General features: G+C 46.0%; 1 protein-coding gene across 1 annotated transcript in view; it reads left to right on the plus strand.

The window, feature by feature from the left end:
- Nucleotides 1–16759, plus strand: part of LOC141103784 (protein wntless homolog B-like) — a 96977-nt gene that overhangs the window by 14813 nt on the left and 65405 nt on the right. The window contains exons 2-4 of the mRNA XM_073593765.1: nucleotides 2641–2913; nucleotides 12898–13022; nucleotides 14723–14884. Coding sequence (XP_073449866.1) covers nucleotides 2641–2913; nucleotides 12898–13022; nucleotides 14723–14884 — 560 coding nt within the window. The remainder of the gene's footprint in view (nucleotides 1–2640; nucleotides 2914–12897; nucleotides 13023–14722; nucleotides 14885–16759) is intronic.

Genomic DNA, 16759 nt, shown 5'->3' on the forward strand with positions numbered 1-16759 from the left:
TGTCATTCTTCTTGTGCATTTGAGTGTGATTTTTTTTAAAAAGTTTTAAATAAGGGATTTATCGCATTCTACTGAGCTTCGAATAATAGTTAAGTTTCCTGCAATTGGAATGGAATACATTTTATCCCTGCCAGGCTGCTGCTTGGAGTAATGAGGCCGGGCCTCTATTGTACTATTTGTGCTGTGCAGAGCGGTTTACCTGCAGCAGGGGGTAATTGACCGTAAAGGCAGATCGCACTCATTGGATGAGAGGCGCTGACACCACATCTGTGCTCCGTTATACAGGATTTAATCAGCGCGGACACCCAGCATCGGAGGGTTTGAAAAGGCTTGTTGTTGGTGCCGTCCCAGGGGTCAGGTGCCAATTAAATGCTTCCTTGCTGTATTGTGAGCTAAACTTGCCTCCAATGCAGTGTCCATGCTCAGAATTACTAGGAAAGCCAAGATTTTTTACCTTCTTAACTGAGTGCATTTACAGCGTATCTAATCCTAAGAACGTAAATGGAATATATTGCAGCTTGTCAGGCTTTAGATGTAGCAGTTGCCTTTGGTTTTTTTTTTTTTTTTTTAACTTTGCATCCCTTTGTTAGCAGCTGGTGATCCCGCCATTAACCCCCACCTCCTGTCCTCCTGCCAATAACCCACCTCCTGTCCTCCTGCCAATAACCCACCTCCTGCCAATAACCCACCTCCTGCCAATAACCCACCTCCTGCCAATAACCCACCTCCTGCCAATAACCCACCTCCTGTCCTCCTGCCAATAACCCACCTCCTGTCCTCCTGCCAATAACCCACCTCCTGCCCTCCTGCCAATAACCCACCTCCTGCCATTAACCCACCTCCTGCGCCACTGACCCACCCCCTGTCCTCCTGCGCCACTGACCCACCCCCTGTCCTCCTGCGCCACTGACCCACCCCCTGTCCTCCTGCGCCACTGACCCACCCCCTGTCCTCCTGCGCCACTGACCCACCCCCTGTCCTCCTGCGCCACTGACCCACCCCCTGTCCTCCTGCGCCACTGACCCACCCTCTGTCCTACACTCTACTGTATCTCTATGTAGCGCTACCCCCACAGAAGCCGCTAGTAATTTTTCCCCCCACTCTCAGCCTGCACAGCCAAGCACATGGCATTTTCAGCATTCTTCCACTGGCTCAAGAATCAGTCTAGGGGTTTCTTTTTATGGTTTTTATTGAACAGGAACTTGCATAGGGTGGGGAGAGCATGGTATACCCCCAGCTGTAGAAATGAAGGGCTGATAGGTTTCTGGCTGCTCTAAAAAAAAGTTGCAAACTGTATTGCACATCGTTGGGCTACACTGTACTCTCTCCTGGTTAATTAGTACAAATCCTGGCTGTCTAAGCACTTTAACAGGATGGCACACTCCTGGTGGGGCCCCCAGCTAAGCCCCTCTGGGACTGAGATGTCTTCCAAAATTAAGGACTCCTGAGGCTTCTCCTCTGTCTCTCTGCCCTAAGGGCAGGGCCCACCAACATGTATCTCCTCCAGCAGGCTGAACTCTGAACGCTGGCTGCCAGGCTTTAGACCATTTATAGGCTCTCCAACCACCTACTGAACACACCTCTCCAGGGATTGGCCAGAAATCTATAAATATTCAGGCTGCTTGTTCTGCTCTCCTTCCCATTATACTTCCAGAACTCTCCAGAAGACATGGGAAAGTAGCAGAAAAGCAACCTGTGAGACCCTGAATAGCCCAAAGTAATCAATCCCTGCTCTTCTGCTTATAGAGGAGCCAACTAAATTTGCCTAGCACCCTACTCTAAACTAGGAGGATGCTACATTTATAAAAGTTGACTGGACTCCTCCTACTCTCCTCTTCTCCATGACATAGGGAAGATTTTTTGTAGTCCCCAGAGATTTGAAAATGATGAGACTGATGAACTTCCTGTGTTGTACTGCAAGATTTTTTGGCAGGATCAACAGGTATTTGCTCGCACATATTGAACGGATAGAACATAACATACATTTTACAGAGTAACTGCAGCTTTCTACGCTTTTCTGGCTCTAAAGGAGTTTATATATGTTCACCCATGGTGCTATATGATGCCAGGAGACACCCGTTTTAAGGTAAACCAAAATCATTTTTAGCCAGTTTTAGTTAGAAGCTGGTCATCCTGGTATAGACATCTTGGAACTTTAAAGTGGTTGTAAAGTCTCAAGGTTTTTCACCTTAATACATTCTATGCATTAAGGTGTAAAACCTTCTGTGCTGCAGCTTGCTCACCCCCCCTTTGTCTTACCTGAGTCCGATCCAGCAATGTGCACCAGCGCAGCGTCTCCAGCCGCTGTCGCTCTCCTGATTGGACAGATTGATAGCAGTAGGAGCCATTGGCTCCCGCTGCTGTCAATCAAAAGGTGTGAGACGGGAGCAGGGGGCGGGGCTGAGTGACGCTGTCTGTGTCAATGGACGCAGCAGCGGGCCTGCATGGGTGCCCCCATGGAAAGCGGTTTTCCATGTGGGGCACCCGATATAGAGGAGTAATGAATGGTATCTAATATCTTTGGGTACCTTTTTTTTAAAGCAAAGACAAGCATTTAACACATATGACAGAGCTCTTCTAATAACATTTGTTCTGTGTTTTTCTGATTTTGTAATATACTTTTTGTTTTCTCTCATTCAGCACCAAAGCCAACAACGTCACTGGACTTCTTGGCAACAAAATGTATAGATGTCCGAAGGCCCCATCACACTCAGAAGTGGTTGCTTCCATGGGGGAATGATCGCTGCAACAGCTTCCGGACCTTCGACGAAGAAGCAAGTCGTTTCATTGAAGCTAATGACGTCGTATTTTCTGTCCATATCCCTTTCCAAGGCCAAGAGATGAGCCCCTGGTTCCAGTTTATGCTGATCATCTTACAGTTGGACATTGCCTTCAAGCTCAACAATTATATTGGTACGAACCCTTAAAATCCCTTTAAATTCTCTTGATCTGTTAAATGTCCAGCTAAAATAGTCAAACTTTTTTCCCTTTTCGTCATTTCAGGACAGCCACAATAGAGAGATAGTCTCCTCCCCTTCCTCTGGAAACACTGCGCCAGCCCATAAATTCTCTCCTCCCCTGCCGGACCTCAGTTATTAGTGTTTCCTCCGGTGGGGAGACACTGTGCAGAGGAACCAGGCCGGGTGCAGTCAGGGAGACTGTGGCCTTTCTTTCTAAAAAAAACATCCCTAGGGAAGCAGGGGCTTCCAGGATGAAGAGTGGCGGTACATACCACAGCTGAAGCCACCCCTTCCTTGCCGAGCGTGGCATCAGGTCGTGGGGGACCCCTATCGCGTCCACAGGTCCGCAGCATGGAGACAGTCCGCTCTCTCTGTATCTTGTACAGGCCGCAAATTTGGAACCAGCGGGCCGGACGACGGGTGACGTCATTTCCGGGGAGGGGGGGGGGGGTTACGTTTTCCCTTTGACCCACGACTTCCGGTTCCGGGTCGCGGGGCTGATAGGGGGCCGGGCTCAGGCTGGAGTGAGTCGCTTCACATGTACACAGTGTGAGACTCTACACAGGCAAACCACCTGCAGTCATGTCTGAGGCAGATGCTGCTGCTCATACGGACGCTGTCTCCAGCCTTCCAAAGGTAAGAGTTCCCTGGGGAGGGGTCCTCTCTATCTAAGGGTTGCTCTCCCTCATGTATGGTTCCTTACTTAGAGGGAGGGCAGTCCCCCTGGGTGGTCAGGGGGTGGGGGGGTGAGCGCAATTCCCTTAAGGTGGATCTGGTACACCCCCAGGGTTGTTTCCCCTTAAACTTGCTGAAGGTAATATGTCTCTAAAAGGAAGTGTGCCTCTTGTAGAGACAGTTTAGGGGAAGCATGGACTAAGGTTTTGTGTAAAGAGTGCATAGAGAAAGGGAATCTGAACAGCAGTCTGGGTTGGCAGCTTCTGTGAAAGAGCTGTCATCCACCTTTTCATCTTTTTTAAAAAATTTTTTGAGACTTTCAAGCTTCCCTCTAAACCCATTCAGCAGGACACAACCCCGCCTCATGCTCAGGGCTCTGCACCTGCTAGATCTACTAATATAGTTATGGCAGAGGAGATGTCAGGCCCTTCCGGGGTGGAGCTGAGGCAACCGGACAGTGGCACGTCTGACTCCCATGAGGAATCAGAAGGGGAGGACCAGGACAGGGAGTCCAGGAAAATCTCCAGGTATAAATTGTCCCTGCATGAGGTGGAAGATCTCTTGGGGGCAATATATACAACCCTCGGTATACACGAGGATAAAAAACCCCTATCTCTCCATGACCTTATGTATAAGGGCTTGGGAGATCAAAAAAGAAAAGTTTTTCCAGTACATGAAGTTCTGGTGGAAACGATTAAAAAGGAGTGGCAGGATCCTGAGAGGAAACCCTTTTTTTTTTTTCTAGCTCCCTTTAAAAGAAGGTTTCCGTTTTTGGAGGATCCAGCGTCCATTTGGAATAAAAATCCCAAATTGGACGCCGCCTTCTCTCAGGTCTCTAGACACACAGACCTGGCATTCGAGGATATGGGGGCCTTGTCGGATGTCATGGACAAGAGGATAGACTCACTTCTAAAAAAGACGTGGGACTCAACTGTGGGTAACTTGAAGCCAGAAATAGCTGTTACGGTGGTAGCCCGCAATTTAGAACACTGGCTTTTCCAGATTCAGGAGCACATTGAAGCTGGCACAGCCAAGGAAACTATCCTAGCCTCGTTCCCCACGATTCTGCGAGGAATCGCATACATTGCAGACGCCTCGGCAGAGTCAGTCCGTATGTCGGCCAGATCAGCGGCGCTGGCGAATTCGGCCAGGACAGGACAGCGCTCTAGCTGAAAACTTGGCCGGGGGACACTGCCTCTAAGGTCAAATTGTGCGGGATACCCCTGACAGGTGATCTACTCTTTGGCCCTGGGTTAGAGACGGTCTTAGACCGTACAGCGGACAAAAAGAAGTCCTTTCCGCCTAAGAGGAAAGCCCCAGCTCAGACAAGGAAGGGGTTTCGTCCGAAAAAAGGCAAGGAATCTCCCAAGCAAGGGAAGAAAACTTGGGGCCAAAGAGGCAAGGGCAGAGGAGGGGCGATTTTTCGCCCTCCTGAGAAAGCCCGTAAAGATCAATGACTCTCTAGGGACGGTGGGAGGAAGGCTGGGGGTCATAAGAAGGGGGTATCTCTTGGAATTCTCAAGGCCACCCCCGCAAAGGTTCCTTGTTACGCAGCTTCCCAGCTGCACAGCAAAGGCTGAAGCTTTGGTGGACGCCCTGAAGGAGCTGGAGATTCAGAACGTAGTTCACAGAGTACCAAAGGGGCAGGAAGGAGAGGGGTTCTATTCCCACGTATTTGTGGTGAAAAAGCCCTCAGGAAAATTCAGATTGATTCTGAATTTAAAACCCTTAAACGGGTCAATTTGCTACAAAAGATTCCGCATGGAGTCAATCTTTACGGTCAGGGCCCTGTTACCACACAACTGTTATATGGTGTCTCTGGACCTCAGAGACGCATATTTACACGTCCCTATGGCAGAAACCTCCCAAAAGTTTCTCCGTTTAGCAGTAGACCTGCAGGGCACAATACTGCATCTGCAGTTTCAAGCACTGCCCTTCGGGCTATCCTCCTCGCCCCGCATATTCACAAAGGTACTGGCAGAGGCATTGGCCTTCCTGCGACTCCAGGGGGTATCAGTTATAGCCTATCTGGACGACCTGCTCCTTTTTGCAGTATCCCCAGAACAGTTGATCAAGGACCTCGATCTAACAAAAAGTGTACTAACAGGTTTGGGGTGGCTGCTGAACTTAGAAAAGTCCAGTCTCATTCCCTCACAGCGCATTGTGTACCTGGGGTACCTGCTGGACACTACGCTCTTGAGAATGTTTCTTCCAAGGGAAAAAATTCTAAAACTGGACAGAGCAGTTTTCTCCCTCCAGTGCAGCCATCTGGTGTCCAAGAGGTCCATAATGTCAACGTTAGGCCTTCTAACTTCTACTCTTCCAGCAGTGCAGTGGGCAGGATTACATTTTCGCCCCCTACAATCCTATGTACTAAGAGTATGGGACCACAGTCAGAGGGATTTAGACACCTTAGTACAGGTTCCCCATCAAATAAAGAGATCTCTTTGGTGGTGGAGGAAGGAAGTGAACTTGTCATCCCAGTCCCGCAGATCGTAACCACGGACGCAAGTGGCAAAGGCTGGGGGGCACATCTGGGATCCCTTCTAGCGCAGGGCACGTGGAAGGGCGACGAACTGCAAAGATCGTCCAATTGGAAAGAATTGAGGGCAGTGGGCCTAGCCCTCAGATTTTTCAAAAAGGAACTCCAGGGCCACCATATACAGGTACGGTCGGACAACTCATCCACCGTGGCCTATATAAACAAGCAGGGAGGCACCAGGAGCGGAAGTCTGCTGGCCCTAGCAAAAGACATTCTAAGCTGGGCCGAGTCCAACACTTTCTCACTCTCAGCGTTTTTTTTGAGAGGGGAGAGGAATATAATCGCAGATTTTCTCAGCCGGAGGAGTCTAAAGGAAGGAGATTGGGCCCTCAACCAGGAGGTCTTCAATCTCATATCCGAGAAATGGGGACCCCTGGAAGTGGATCTTTTCGCTTCAAAAGACAACGCGAAAACCCCCTGTTTTTTCTCCCTAAACGCAGGGGAAGGAGCACTGGGGGTGGACGCATTATCTCAGAGTTGGCATTTCAGGACATGTTATGCCTTCCCTCCTCCGGTGCTATTACCGGCGGTTCTGAGGAAGTTTCAACTAGAAAGCACCTCTCTTATTCTAGTAGCTCCACATTTGGCCGAAAAGGGCATGGTTTTCAATCCTCAGTCAGTTAGCAGCGGAGCCGCCCCTTTTACTTCCACCGCGAAAGGATCTTCTGTCGCAGGGTCCAGTTCTCTGCCCACAGGTGCAGCAGTGGAAATTAGCGGCCTGGCTACTGAGGAGGGTATATTAAGATCCAAGGGGTTTTCAGAGAGCTTAATCTCTACCCTCCTCAACAGTAGGAAAAAGGAGACACGTAGGATTTACAAAAAGGTCTGGCTCCTTTTCAACAAATGGTGCATAGAAAACTCCTCGGTGCAGAGTCCCGTAGCTGTGTTGGAGTTTCTGTAGTGTGGAGCGGACAAGGGTTTATCTGTAGGTACCCCTAAAAGTCAGGTTTCAGCACTCAGTGCTTATCTGGAGAAGTCTCTGGCTACTAATCCATGGGTGGTCAGATTCTTTAGGGCACTGTCAAGACAGAGACCTACCAGAGGTCCTCCCTTTCCCGGGTGGGACCTATCTCTGGTTTTACAGAGCCTTACGGGAATTCCCTTTGAGCCATTGGACAAGTGCCTGTTAAGGGAGCTTACCTTTAAAAACAGTATTTTTAGTAGCAGTGACAACTGCCAGGAGAGTCAGCGAAATTGGGGCGTTATCAATTAGACCTCCTTTTTGTGTTATTTTGCCAGACAGGATAGTCCTTTAGACTGATCCAGCTTTTTTGCCTAAAGTGGCGTCAGGCTTTCACAGAAGCCAGGAAATAGTCCTACCCTCGTTTTGTCCCAATCCTTCAGGTGAAAGGGAACTCAAATTTCATTTTTTAGATGTAAGGAGGTGTATCCTACAATACCTAGAGATGACTAAAACAATAAGGAAGTCTGATTCTCTATTTATTTTGTTTTCTGGGGCCAGAAAGGGTCTCAGAGCGTCCCGACGCACGATTGCCAGGTGGCTTAGATTAGCTATTGGGCAGGCATATTCTTTAGCAGGGAAGGAGATCCCTAGAGGCATAAAGGCACACTCCACCAGAGCAGTGGCAACTTCCCAGGCAGAGAAGGCTGGAGCAACGCCAGAGCAAATATGCAAGGCAGCGACATGGTCCAGCTACTCCACTTTCGTTAGACATTACAGAGTGGACCTAGTGGCGGCAGGTGAGCAGGCTTTTGGGCGAAAAGTTCTGCAAGCTGTAGTCCCACCCTAATTGGTAAGTGCTCGATTATCCTCTCTATTGTGGCTGTCCTGAAATGACGAAAAGGGAAAATGAAAGTTACGTACCGGTAACGTCTTTTCCTGTAGTCTTTCAGGACATCCCTAGTTACCCACCCTAGGCTTGGGGGGGTCTTATTAAAGACCAGAACGCAATATGGTAATGATATTGATTGGTATGTTATTAATGTGTTCTTGTGTCTCCCCAGCTAGCCGGAGGTACTCTTGAAAGAACTGAGGTCCGGCAGGGGAGGAGAGAATTTATGGGCTGGCGCAGTGTTTCCAGAGGAAGGGGAGGAGACTATCTCTCTATTGTGGCTGTCCTGAAAGACTACAGAAAAAGACGTTACCGGTACGTAACTTTAATTTTTTTTCTTCTCCTCTCTGGGTCCCATTGGAAAGATTTCTCTTTTTAATTCCTGTGTGGAAAAGACACAAAAGGAAGCAAGAGAAACATTTTTGCTAAAGTGAGAAGAACTTAGGTTTTTAAATGTCATTGAAACAGGTGTCACCCCATTGAAAAATTTCTCCTTACCTCCTGTTTTGGCAAGAGGGTAAATCTCCCCGATGGGGCTATTGAGATTTCACAAGGCTTCCTATTAAATGAAAAAGAAAGAAGCAAACTATAGATGCTTTAAAGAGGCTTTTCAATTATATTTTTTATGTGCCTCTTAGGACTGTAGTCATTGACACAAGGCCTTAGGGAATAGCTTGGCATTTTGGCCTCTGTTGCACATCAGAATTTGGAATGGTCATCAAGGATCAGACTTCCATGACAACCACACAGGATGCCCTCTCTTTGTGACCAGCAATGTTGAGGTGTGGTAGATGCATAGCTGTAAATCCGCTTGAGTGCTTTCGTCATATACCGCTTCCTCCCAGTCTGAATATAGATATCAGATATTCCAACTGCTAACAACCAGAATACAAGACAATACTCATTTGGTTGCTGAACATGGACTGTTTATTGAAAACACAGGTAATACTCTGGACAACCGCCCCCCCCCCTTTGCATTCCGGGCGGGGTAGACTGTCCAATCAGCAGTGAGAGCTGTTGGATGAATATCTACATACACATCCCATAATATCCAAGACAGACACAATAGAACTTTGGAATACAGCCACGACCCAGTAATAATAATGTCCTTTTGCATTACATAACGGAATATCTTCCTAAATGCTTGTAGCTGCCTCAAATGCCAGGGCCCATAGTCGGTAGGCAAGAGGCTAGCATTCAGTCCCCTCTAGAAGTCTCTGTCCCTCTGAGTCTGTCACAAGGTCATTAGAAGGGTTGGCTGAATTCTCTGTCTCAGTCTTTCTCAACCTTTTAAACACAGAGGAACCCTTAAAATAACTGTCTGGTCTCAAGGAACCCCTGATAAAAATGACTATATCTACAACTTGTGATACAGTAGTGTCAGGGCCGCTGATAGGCCAGTACAAATGGCCCTGTTGTACCGGCCTGGCCAGCAGGGGGGCCCGGGCAACCTGAACAGTTAAGTGATGAATGTAAAAAAAAAAAAATCCTCCAGCCATGACCGATAAGAGTCCCCGCACCAACCCCCTAAACCCCCCCTCCTCCGTTTTACTTTTTACGTTTTTTTTTTTTTTTTTTTTCTTGCCAGCTTACTGCAGACTAGGTGGCAGGGGAGGGCCTATTTCTTCTATTTCTGGTGCGGAAGAATGCCTCTTCCGCGCCCGCTCCTCATGCTGGCTCAAGTCCCGGCCAGCGCGTCCTCCATAGTGCCGTCCCCCTGGCACCGCGGAGTGATTCCTCTCTCTACGCGTGAGAGAATTAGCAGTGAGGCGGCAGAGGACAAAAAAGAAGCAGCTGGCATCGGCATCGCATCTGACTGTAATAGTTTGTGGACACTCCAGTCCAGGCAGCAGCAGGATCAGGGAAGAAGTGACTCCTTGGGCCCGGCTAACAATTACACAGGTGTGTGCTTGCTTTGGGGGGGGGATTCAAGATCTGGCATGGGTGGCACTATCTGCAGGTAGGACATGCGTTATGGCCCATATTGCACTGCCACATGATTGAGTTTGCAATTGCAATGGAGGGTACAAGACATGAATGGGTGAGGTGACAATGTCTCCTTATGCACCATGCTTTACCATATTGTGAATTAAAATAATGCACCCAAAGCCTTTTCAAAGAAAATTCTGTGTCCTGAATTTTATCTGTCTCATTTCACTTTTGTCTGTCTATGGAACGCAGGGTGTTAGTTATGTGAGATGCCTTCTTTCTGCTACAATTTGGCCACTTCGATTAAAGAGGGGCTTCTCGAAATAGACATCTTGTCTCACATATGTAAGCTGTGTGTATAGAGCGGGCTCCGTCTATTGGGGCTGGAAGGGCTCCAACAAAAACACAGCTGCTCTGAACAGGAATGTTTTGAAGTTCAACCTGACAGACTGTCTGCAAGATGACAACAACCTTTAAATTTTGTAAAACAAAGAGCAACCAGTTGGGACTTTATATGAGAACGCAGGGCTACCACCGCCAAGCGCCTCCATCCCTGTTAATTGATCTCTTTTTGCAACACATCCATTGTCATACCCCTCTTTTATCTCACCTCATATTTCCTTCTTCACAGACAGCCACACTCCCGTGCTATACTACTTTTTCTTCACCCATGGGGGCCCCTCCTTGGGGAACATTTTCTCCTTTTGGCGATCCATCTACGCCCGGGTTTGTCCACCTCAGCTCCCGGGACTGATGTCTACATCCGGTCGGCCTTCCGGCCCTCCATGCCTTTACCTAGTCCCATTGACATCTCTGTAAGTAGTTGTGGTAAATTGGGGTCATTCCCCCTCTCCTTTTCCTATCCAAAACAATGATTATTTTAGTTTACCCTATAAATTAACTATGTGTTTCAATACATACAGACATCTACCTCATACTTGCTCCTGAAGAGTGGCAGTCGCCACGAAACGCGTAGAGCCAATAGATGCCCTTTTCGCTTATACTGTACTTTATCAATACTTACCAATTGGATCGTACCAACAAATCTAGACACAGTTCTCTATCAGGGAGACACGCTTCTATGAAAATGGCTTTCTATGATGTGCATGATATGAACTCATTATGCTATTATTGTTGTCATTATTATTGATATACTTATCCACCTAATGTACTTTGTTTTTATATAATATTTAACATTGTGAACTCATTATGTCATTATCCTATTATGGTATCATTACTACTATTGTTACTATTTTTTACAAATAAACCATTGACTGCTATTTGTTGCTTTGCAATGTTGTCATCAATGCCCATAGTTATATTATACCTAGTACAGCCCATTTTTCATATGCATCGTGATTTCTCCAGGGATGCATTCTTCATATAAAGTCCCACCCTCCTTTCTCCTCATCAACCTTTAAATTTTACTGGGGAGGTCCATGTGCCCTAATAAACTTTGATATCTCCTCGCCCTGTACTGGTAGCTTTAACCCTTTGCAGGTGGTGGAAGCCAGCCGGTCAAAGGTGCATAATGCTGGAGGTGTTGCATGGTCATGATTGACTTTCACAGCGATTATGTGATCGGGAGCCCGTCCCACAGGCTGCCGATTATAAACAGTGACTGTGTGGTCACTATACAGGGGGTGTGCTGAGTGAGCGCGGTCACGGGTATTTTTCCACTCCCTGTAATAAGGTGACAACGCTGTTCATTCTGCAATGAAATTGCACAGCAATGTTGTCACCCTGCTTTAAATGGACTTTTAAGTGGAAACCATGATATGTTGTGGTAACAGCTACTAAGTGACTTAAGCTGACAATAATTAATCCCCCCTTTATTATATATATATATATATATATAGATAGATAGATATATATATATATATATATATATATATATATATATATATATATATATATATATAGATTATAACTTCCCCTGATGCCACACTGATTGTTCCAGAGTGTCCCCTGTATCCTCCTCCAGTCCCCTCCCCTCCTCCGGTCCCCCATTGTTTTTTCCTCCAATTCCCCCCCCCCCCCCCCCGTCCTCCTCCGGTCACTTTCTGTGTGCTCCTCTGCCCCCCCCTCCTCCGCGCGCTCCTCCAACAGTCCCCCCACCCCCCCCGGGCTCCCCTGTCCCAAATCTTTCATAATGGAGAGCAGAGGAAGGAGCCGGTAAATATGTAATTTACCGGCTCCTTCCTTTTCCGAATGCACAGAGTCAGTGATTGCTGACTCTGTCCATTCATAACTGAGCATCGTAAACTGTGTTTACGATGCTTCAGTTTATGAATGGAGAGGAGCCGCGGTCTCCTCTCCATTCATGTTCAGTGCAGCTGAGGTTGCTGAGAGAGGGACTGGGGAATCTCTATCCTCAGTCCCTTTCCATGTCTCAAAGGGGAGATGTAAAAAAAAGGAAACATTGTAATAAATATTCTAAAGTAATATTGTAAAACAAATAAAATAAACACTGATGGTCCACTCCACTCAAGAAAGCATTGTAAAAAAAAAAAAAAAATTGTAAAATTTATTTAAAAATTAAAATCAAAAGCTACGGACAGTCCATGCCTCATTAGTGGCCATCAGTGCTGCACCATTGTCACATGACACTAAAAAAAAATTATCGGTATCGGCGAGTACTTGAAAAAAGTATCGGTACTTGTACTCGGTCCTAAAAAAAAAGTGGCATCGTTACAACCCTAGCTAAAACCAATGGCCACTACTCCATACTCATTCTACTAGACCCGTGGCCTTTGATACTGTTGACCACTCGCTCCTTCTCAATAAACTGCACTCCTTGGTCTTGAAGATTCTGCTCTTTCCTGGTTCTTCTCCTATCTCACAGCACTCCTTCAGTGTAACCTATAAAAAAGAGACGATAGTTTGGCTTTTTTAATAGCAGAAACATCAAGTGGTTCTCTAGTGAATATCAGAATATTTGTTTCATCTATTTGGGTGATTCTGAATCGATTTTTTTTTTTTTTTTCACATATTTTAGAAGAGAACGCAATGGTGACTCTGGATGTGGCCATGGCATACCGGGATGAGCTGACTGACCCGTGGACTGAAATGGCTCGATCGGTGGAGCAGAGAAAACTTCAGTGTACTTTTCCGGCTTCAAAGGTGAGTTCACCAAATACTTTACTAGTCCACGGAGCCCGGCGTTGTCTTGCTTTTTTAGTGAAAGCTTTCCCTACACTGCCCCCCTCCCACATGACCGTCTTGAATTCACCCCGCGGGGATCTTTGCCAGGTCTATGGAACCCAGCTGATGCCTGTGGTGTGTCTGTGCAATGCGCCCGAGGACACACCTTTGGACCTCTGCCAGTAAACTCTGACATCTGCCCATTTCTGCACATGTGCGACATCCTGCCATCTGCCTCTTGGGATAAGTGACGTAGAAATCCCAGGAGGCGGTTTGCAGGATTGCGCGCCTGCACGTAAACGTCACAACAGTTCCCAGAGTGACCCGCAGCGATCCTGCGATACTTTAGGAAAAAAAAGCAAAAAAAACAAATTTACTTTGAAAAGAAAAAAATGTGTTTGCAGATCTGTTATAGATTGGTGGGGAGGATGCTGGGAAAGCAACATTAAAAACATGTTTGAAGGTCCGCTCTAATAGATAATTACATGTATTTTATTTTAAAAGCAAGCAGTGTAAGTTACCTGAATGTGACCTGTAGTCCCTGTACAGCAGAGTGTGAGAGGAAGGAGCAAGAAGAGAAGCCAATTAGTTTGTGTGTTCACAAATGTTTGACACAGACTGGCCCCTGCTGCAGGCTCACACTTTATGATTTGCTACAATGTTGCAGTCTGGTCACTGGGGAGAAGTGACTAATGGTTGTTGTTGGCGTGTGCGTTTTGTTTAACTTTTAAAGGAGTTGTAAAGGCAGAATGTTTTTTTTTTATCTTAATGCATTGTATGCATTAAGATAAAAAAACCTTCTGTGTGTAGCAGCCGCCCCAGCACCCCCATAATTACATGAGCTCCTTCTCTCTCCAGCGATGTCCACGATCCCCTCAGCCTTCCAGTACACTCCTCCTGATTGGCTGAGACAGAGCAGCGGCACTATTGGCTCCCATGGCTATCAAACAAAGTAACTCAGCCAATCAGGGGGGAGAGGGGGCGGGGCCAGGGCAGGGCTCCGTGTCTGAATGGCTACACGGAGCTCTGACTCAGCATGGGTGCCCCCTGTAGCAAGCTGCTGGCTGAGGGGCACTCAAAGGAGGGAGGGGCCAGGAGCAGCAAAGAGGGACCTGAGAAGAGGAGGATCGGGGGGCCACTCTGTGCAAAACCAACTACACAGAGGAGGTAAGAATAACATGTTTGTTTAAAAAAAACAAAAAACAAAAAAAAAACAAACAAGCCTTTAAAGTCAGTTTTTCTGCTGTCTGTTCCCCCTTTAGGGAGAGTCACTTTCTCTCTATTTGTCCGGTTTCTATTATTATTGAAAGTGAACGTAAAAGAAAATCTCAAATTTTGGGTTGTCCCCAGAAAAGTAATAGAGGGGAAATCTTCCAATGAGGACACTGAGTTCTGGTGACCTGGGGGGTCCCCAAGGAATTCCCTTAATTTACATGGATTTCCTCTCACTTCCTGTTTTTGTTTCCATAATGACGGTATCCTCTGTAACTGTTTTTGTTTAAAGCGGACTTTGACCCTTTTTTATTTTAATATAATAAAATAAATAGTAAAACCAAAATCTAAATTTTGAGTGGATTTGACCTTTTTTTTAAATAAAAAAACAAACAAAATAAAATAAAAATGTAATGTGTCCTTGAATGTTTGCTTTACTTGCACCTCTTTTTTAATTATTTTTACAGACAGAAGAGAGCGAAGGACGTTATTATGAGTGCGACGTTCTTCCCCTCATCGAGCTGGGCAGTGTGACTCATAAATATTACCTACTCAACATCAGGCTTCCCGTCAACGAGCGCAAGAAAATAAATGTGGGCATTGGAGAGATAAACGAGATGCGTCTTGTGGTGAGACATCGTAAAATATTCCAACTCTAGACGTTAATTCTTAGTTGAGACTTTCACAGGCTCGTTACTCTGATAAACGACCTGAAATGGAGCAAATGTTGTTGTGCCTTCCTTCTTGTTGATTAGCAGTGCTCGGCAGAATACACAATTTAAAACTTTTGGTGTTGAACTGTAAAACTCCTGCTGAGTGGTGATACCAGGAAGCAGACTTTCTAAAAATATATATATATATATATATATATATATAATTAATTAATTATACACACAGAGCGATGGGGAAGAAAGCATTTGTTCCCATCCTGATTTTGTACGTTTGCCCACCGACAAAGAAATGATCGGTCTATAACTTTAATGGTAGGTTTATTTTAACAGTGAGAGACAGAATAACAACAAAAATATCCATAAAAACGCATTTCAGAAAAGTTATAAATTGATTTGCATTTTAATGAGTGAAATAAGTATTTGACCCCTCCGCAAAATATGACTTAGTACTTGGTGGCAAAACCCTTGATGGCAATCATAGCGGTCAGATGTTTCTTGTAGTTGGCCACCAGGTTTGCACACATCTCAGGAGGGATTTTGTCCCACAGATCCTCTCCAAGTCATTAAGGTTTCGAGGCTGACGTTTGGTAACTCGAACCTTCAGCTCCTTCCACATATTTCCTATAGGGTTAAGGTCTGGAAACTGGCTAGGCCATTGCAAGACCTTATTGTACTTCTTCTTGAGCCACTCCTTTGTTGCCTTGGCCGTGTGTTTTGGGTCATTGTCATGCTGGAATACCCATCCACAACGCATTTTCAATGCCCTGGCTGAGGGAAGGAGGTTCTCACCCAAGATTTGACGGTACATGGCCCCGTCCATTGTCCCTTTGATGCGGTGAAGTTGTCCTGTCCCCTTAGAAGAAAAACACCCCCAAAGCATAATGTTTCCACCTCCATGTTTGATGGTGGGGATGGTGTTCTTGGGGTCATTGGCAGCATTCCTCCTCCTCCTCCAAACACAGTGAGTTGAGTTGATGCCAAAAAGCTCGATTTTGGTCTCTTCTGACCACAACACTTTCACCCAGTTCTCGTCCGAATCATTCAGATGCTCATTAGCAAACTTCAGACGGGCCTGTACATGTGCTTTCTTGAGCAGAGGGACCTTGAGGGTGCTGCAGGATTTCAGTCCTTCACGGCATAGTGTGTTACCAATTGTTTTCTTGGTGACTATGGTCCCAGCTGCCTTGAGATCATTGACAAGATTCTCCTGTGTAGTTCTAGGCTGATTCCTCACCGTCATCATGATCATTGAAACTCCATGAGGTGAGATCTTGCATGGAGCCCCAGACTGTTGTAGCCCTCTCACCAAGCTGCTTGGCGATGGTCTTGTAGCTCATTCCAGCCTTGTGTAGGTCTACAATGTTGTCCCTGACATCCTTGGACAGCTCTTTGGTCTTGGCCATTGTGGAGAGATTGGTCACCGATTGATTGCTTCTGTGGACAGGAGTATTTTATACGTGTAACAAAAAAAGGGGGGGGGGGGGGGTTACTGCGCATAAGTGATATTAAGTGGTCAAAAAAAGGGGATCAGGTAAAATTACAAATAATTGAAATATTTAAAATATTATAAAAGCTGCAAATTCCTATTTGTGACACAAACACAAAACATGAATATTGTAAAACTAATTGAATCTCGCTATTGAAAAACAGATGTGTATATAAGTGATAATTAAATCACCTTTAGGATACATCCAAATAAATGTGTATTATCATATAGATAGACATGTATAAATCAATAAGTCTACCATCAAAAGTGCAATCTTCGTGTGCAACAATGGAAAACATTAATGTCCATATGTGAACAATAGAATACCCGAGTGTTGAATTAAATGA

Source organism: Aquarana catesbeiana, linkage group LG07 (assembly GCF_042186555.1).
Source record: "Aquarana catesbeiana isolate 2022-GZ linkage group LG07, ASM4218655v1, whole genome shotgun sequence".
Taxonomy (NCBI): domain Eukaryota; kingdom Metazoa; phylum Chordata; class Amphibia; order Anura; family Ranidae; genus Aquarana; species Aquarana catesbeiana.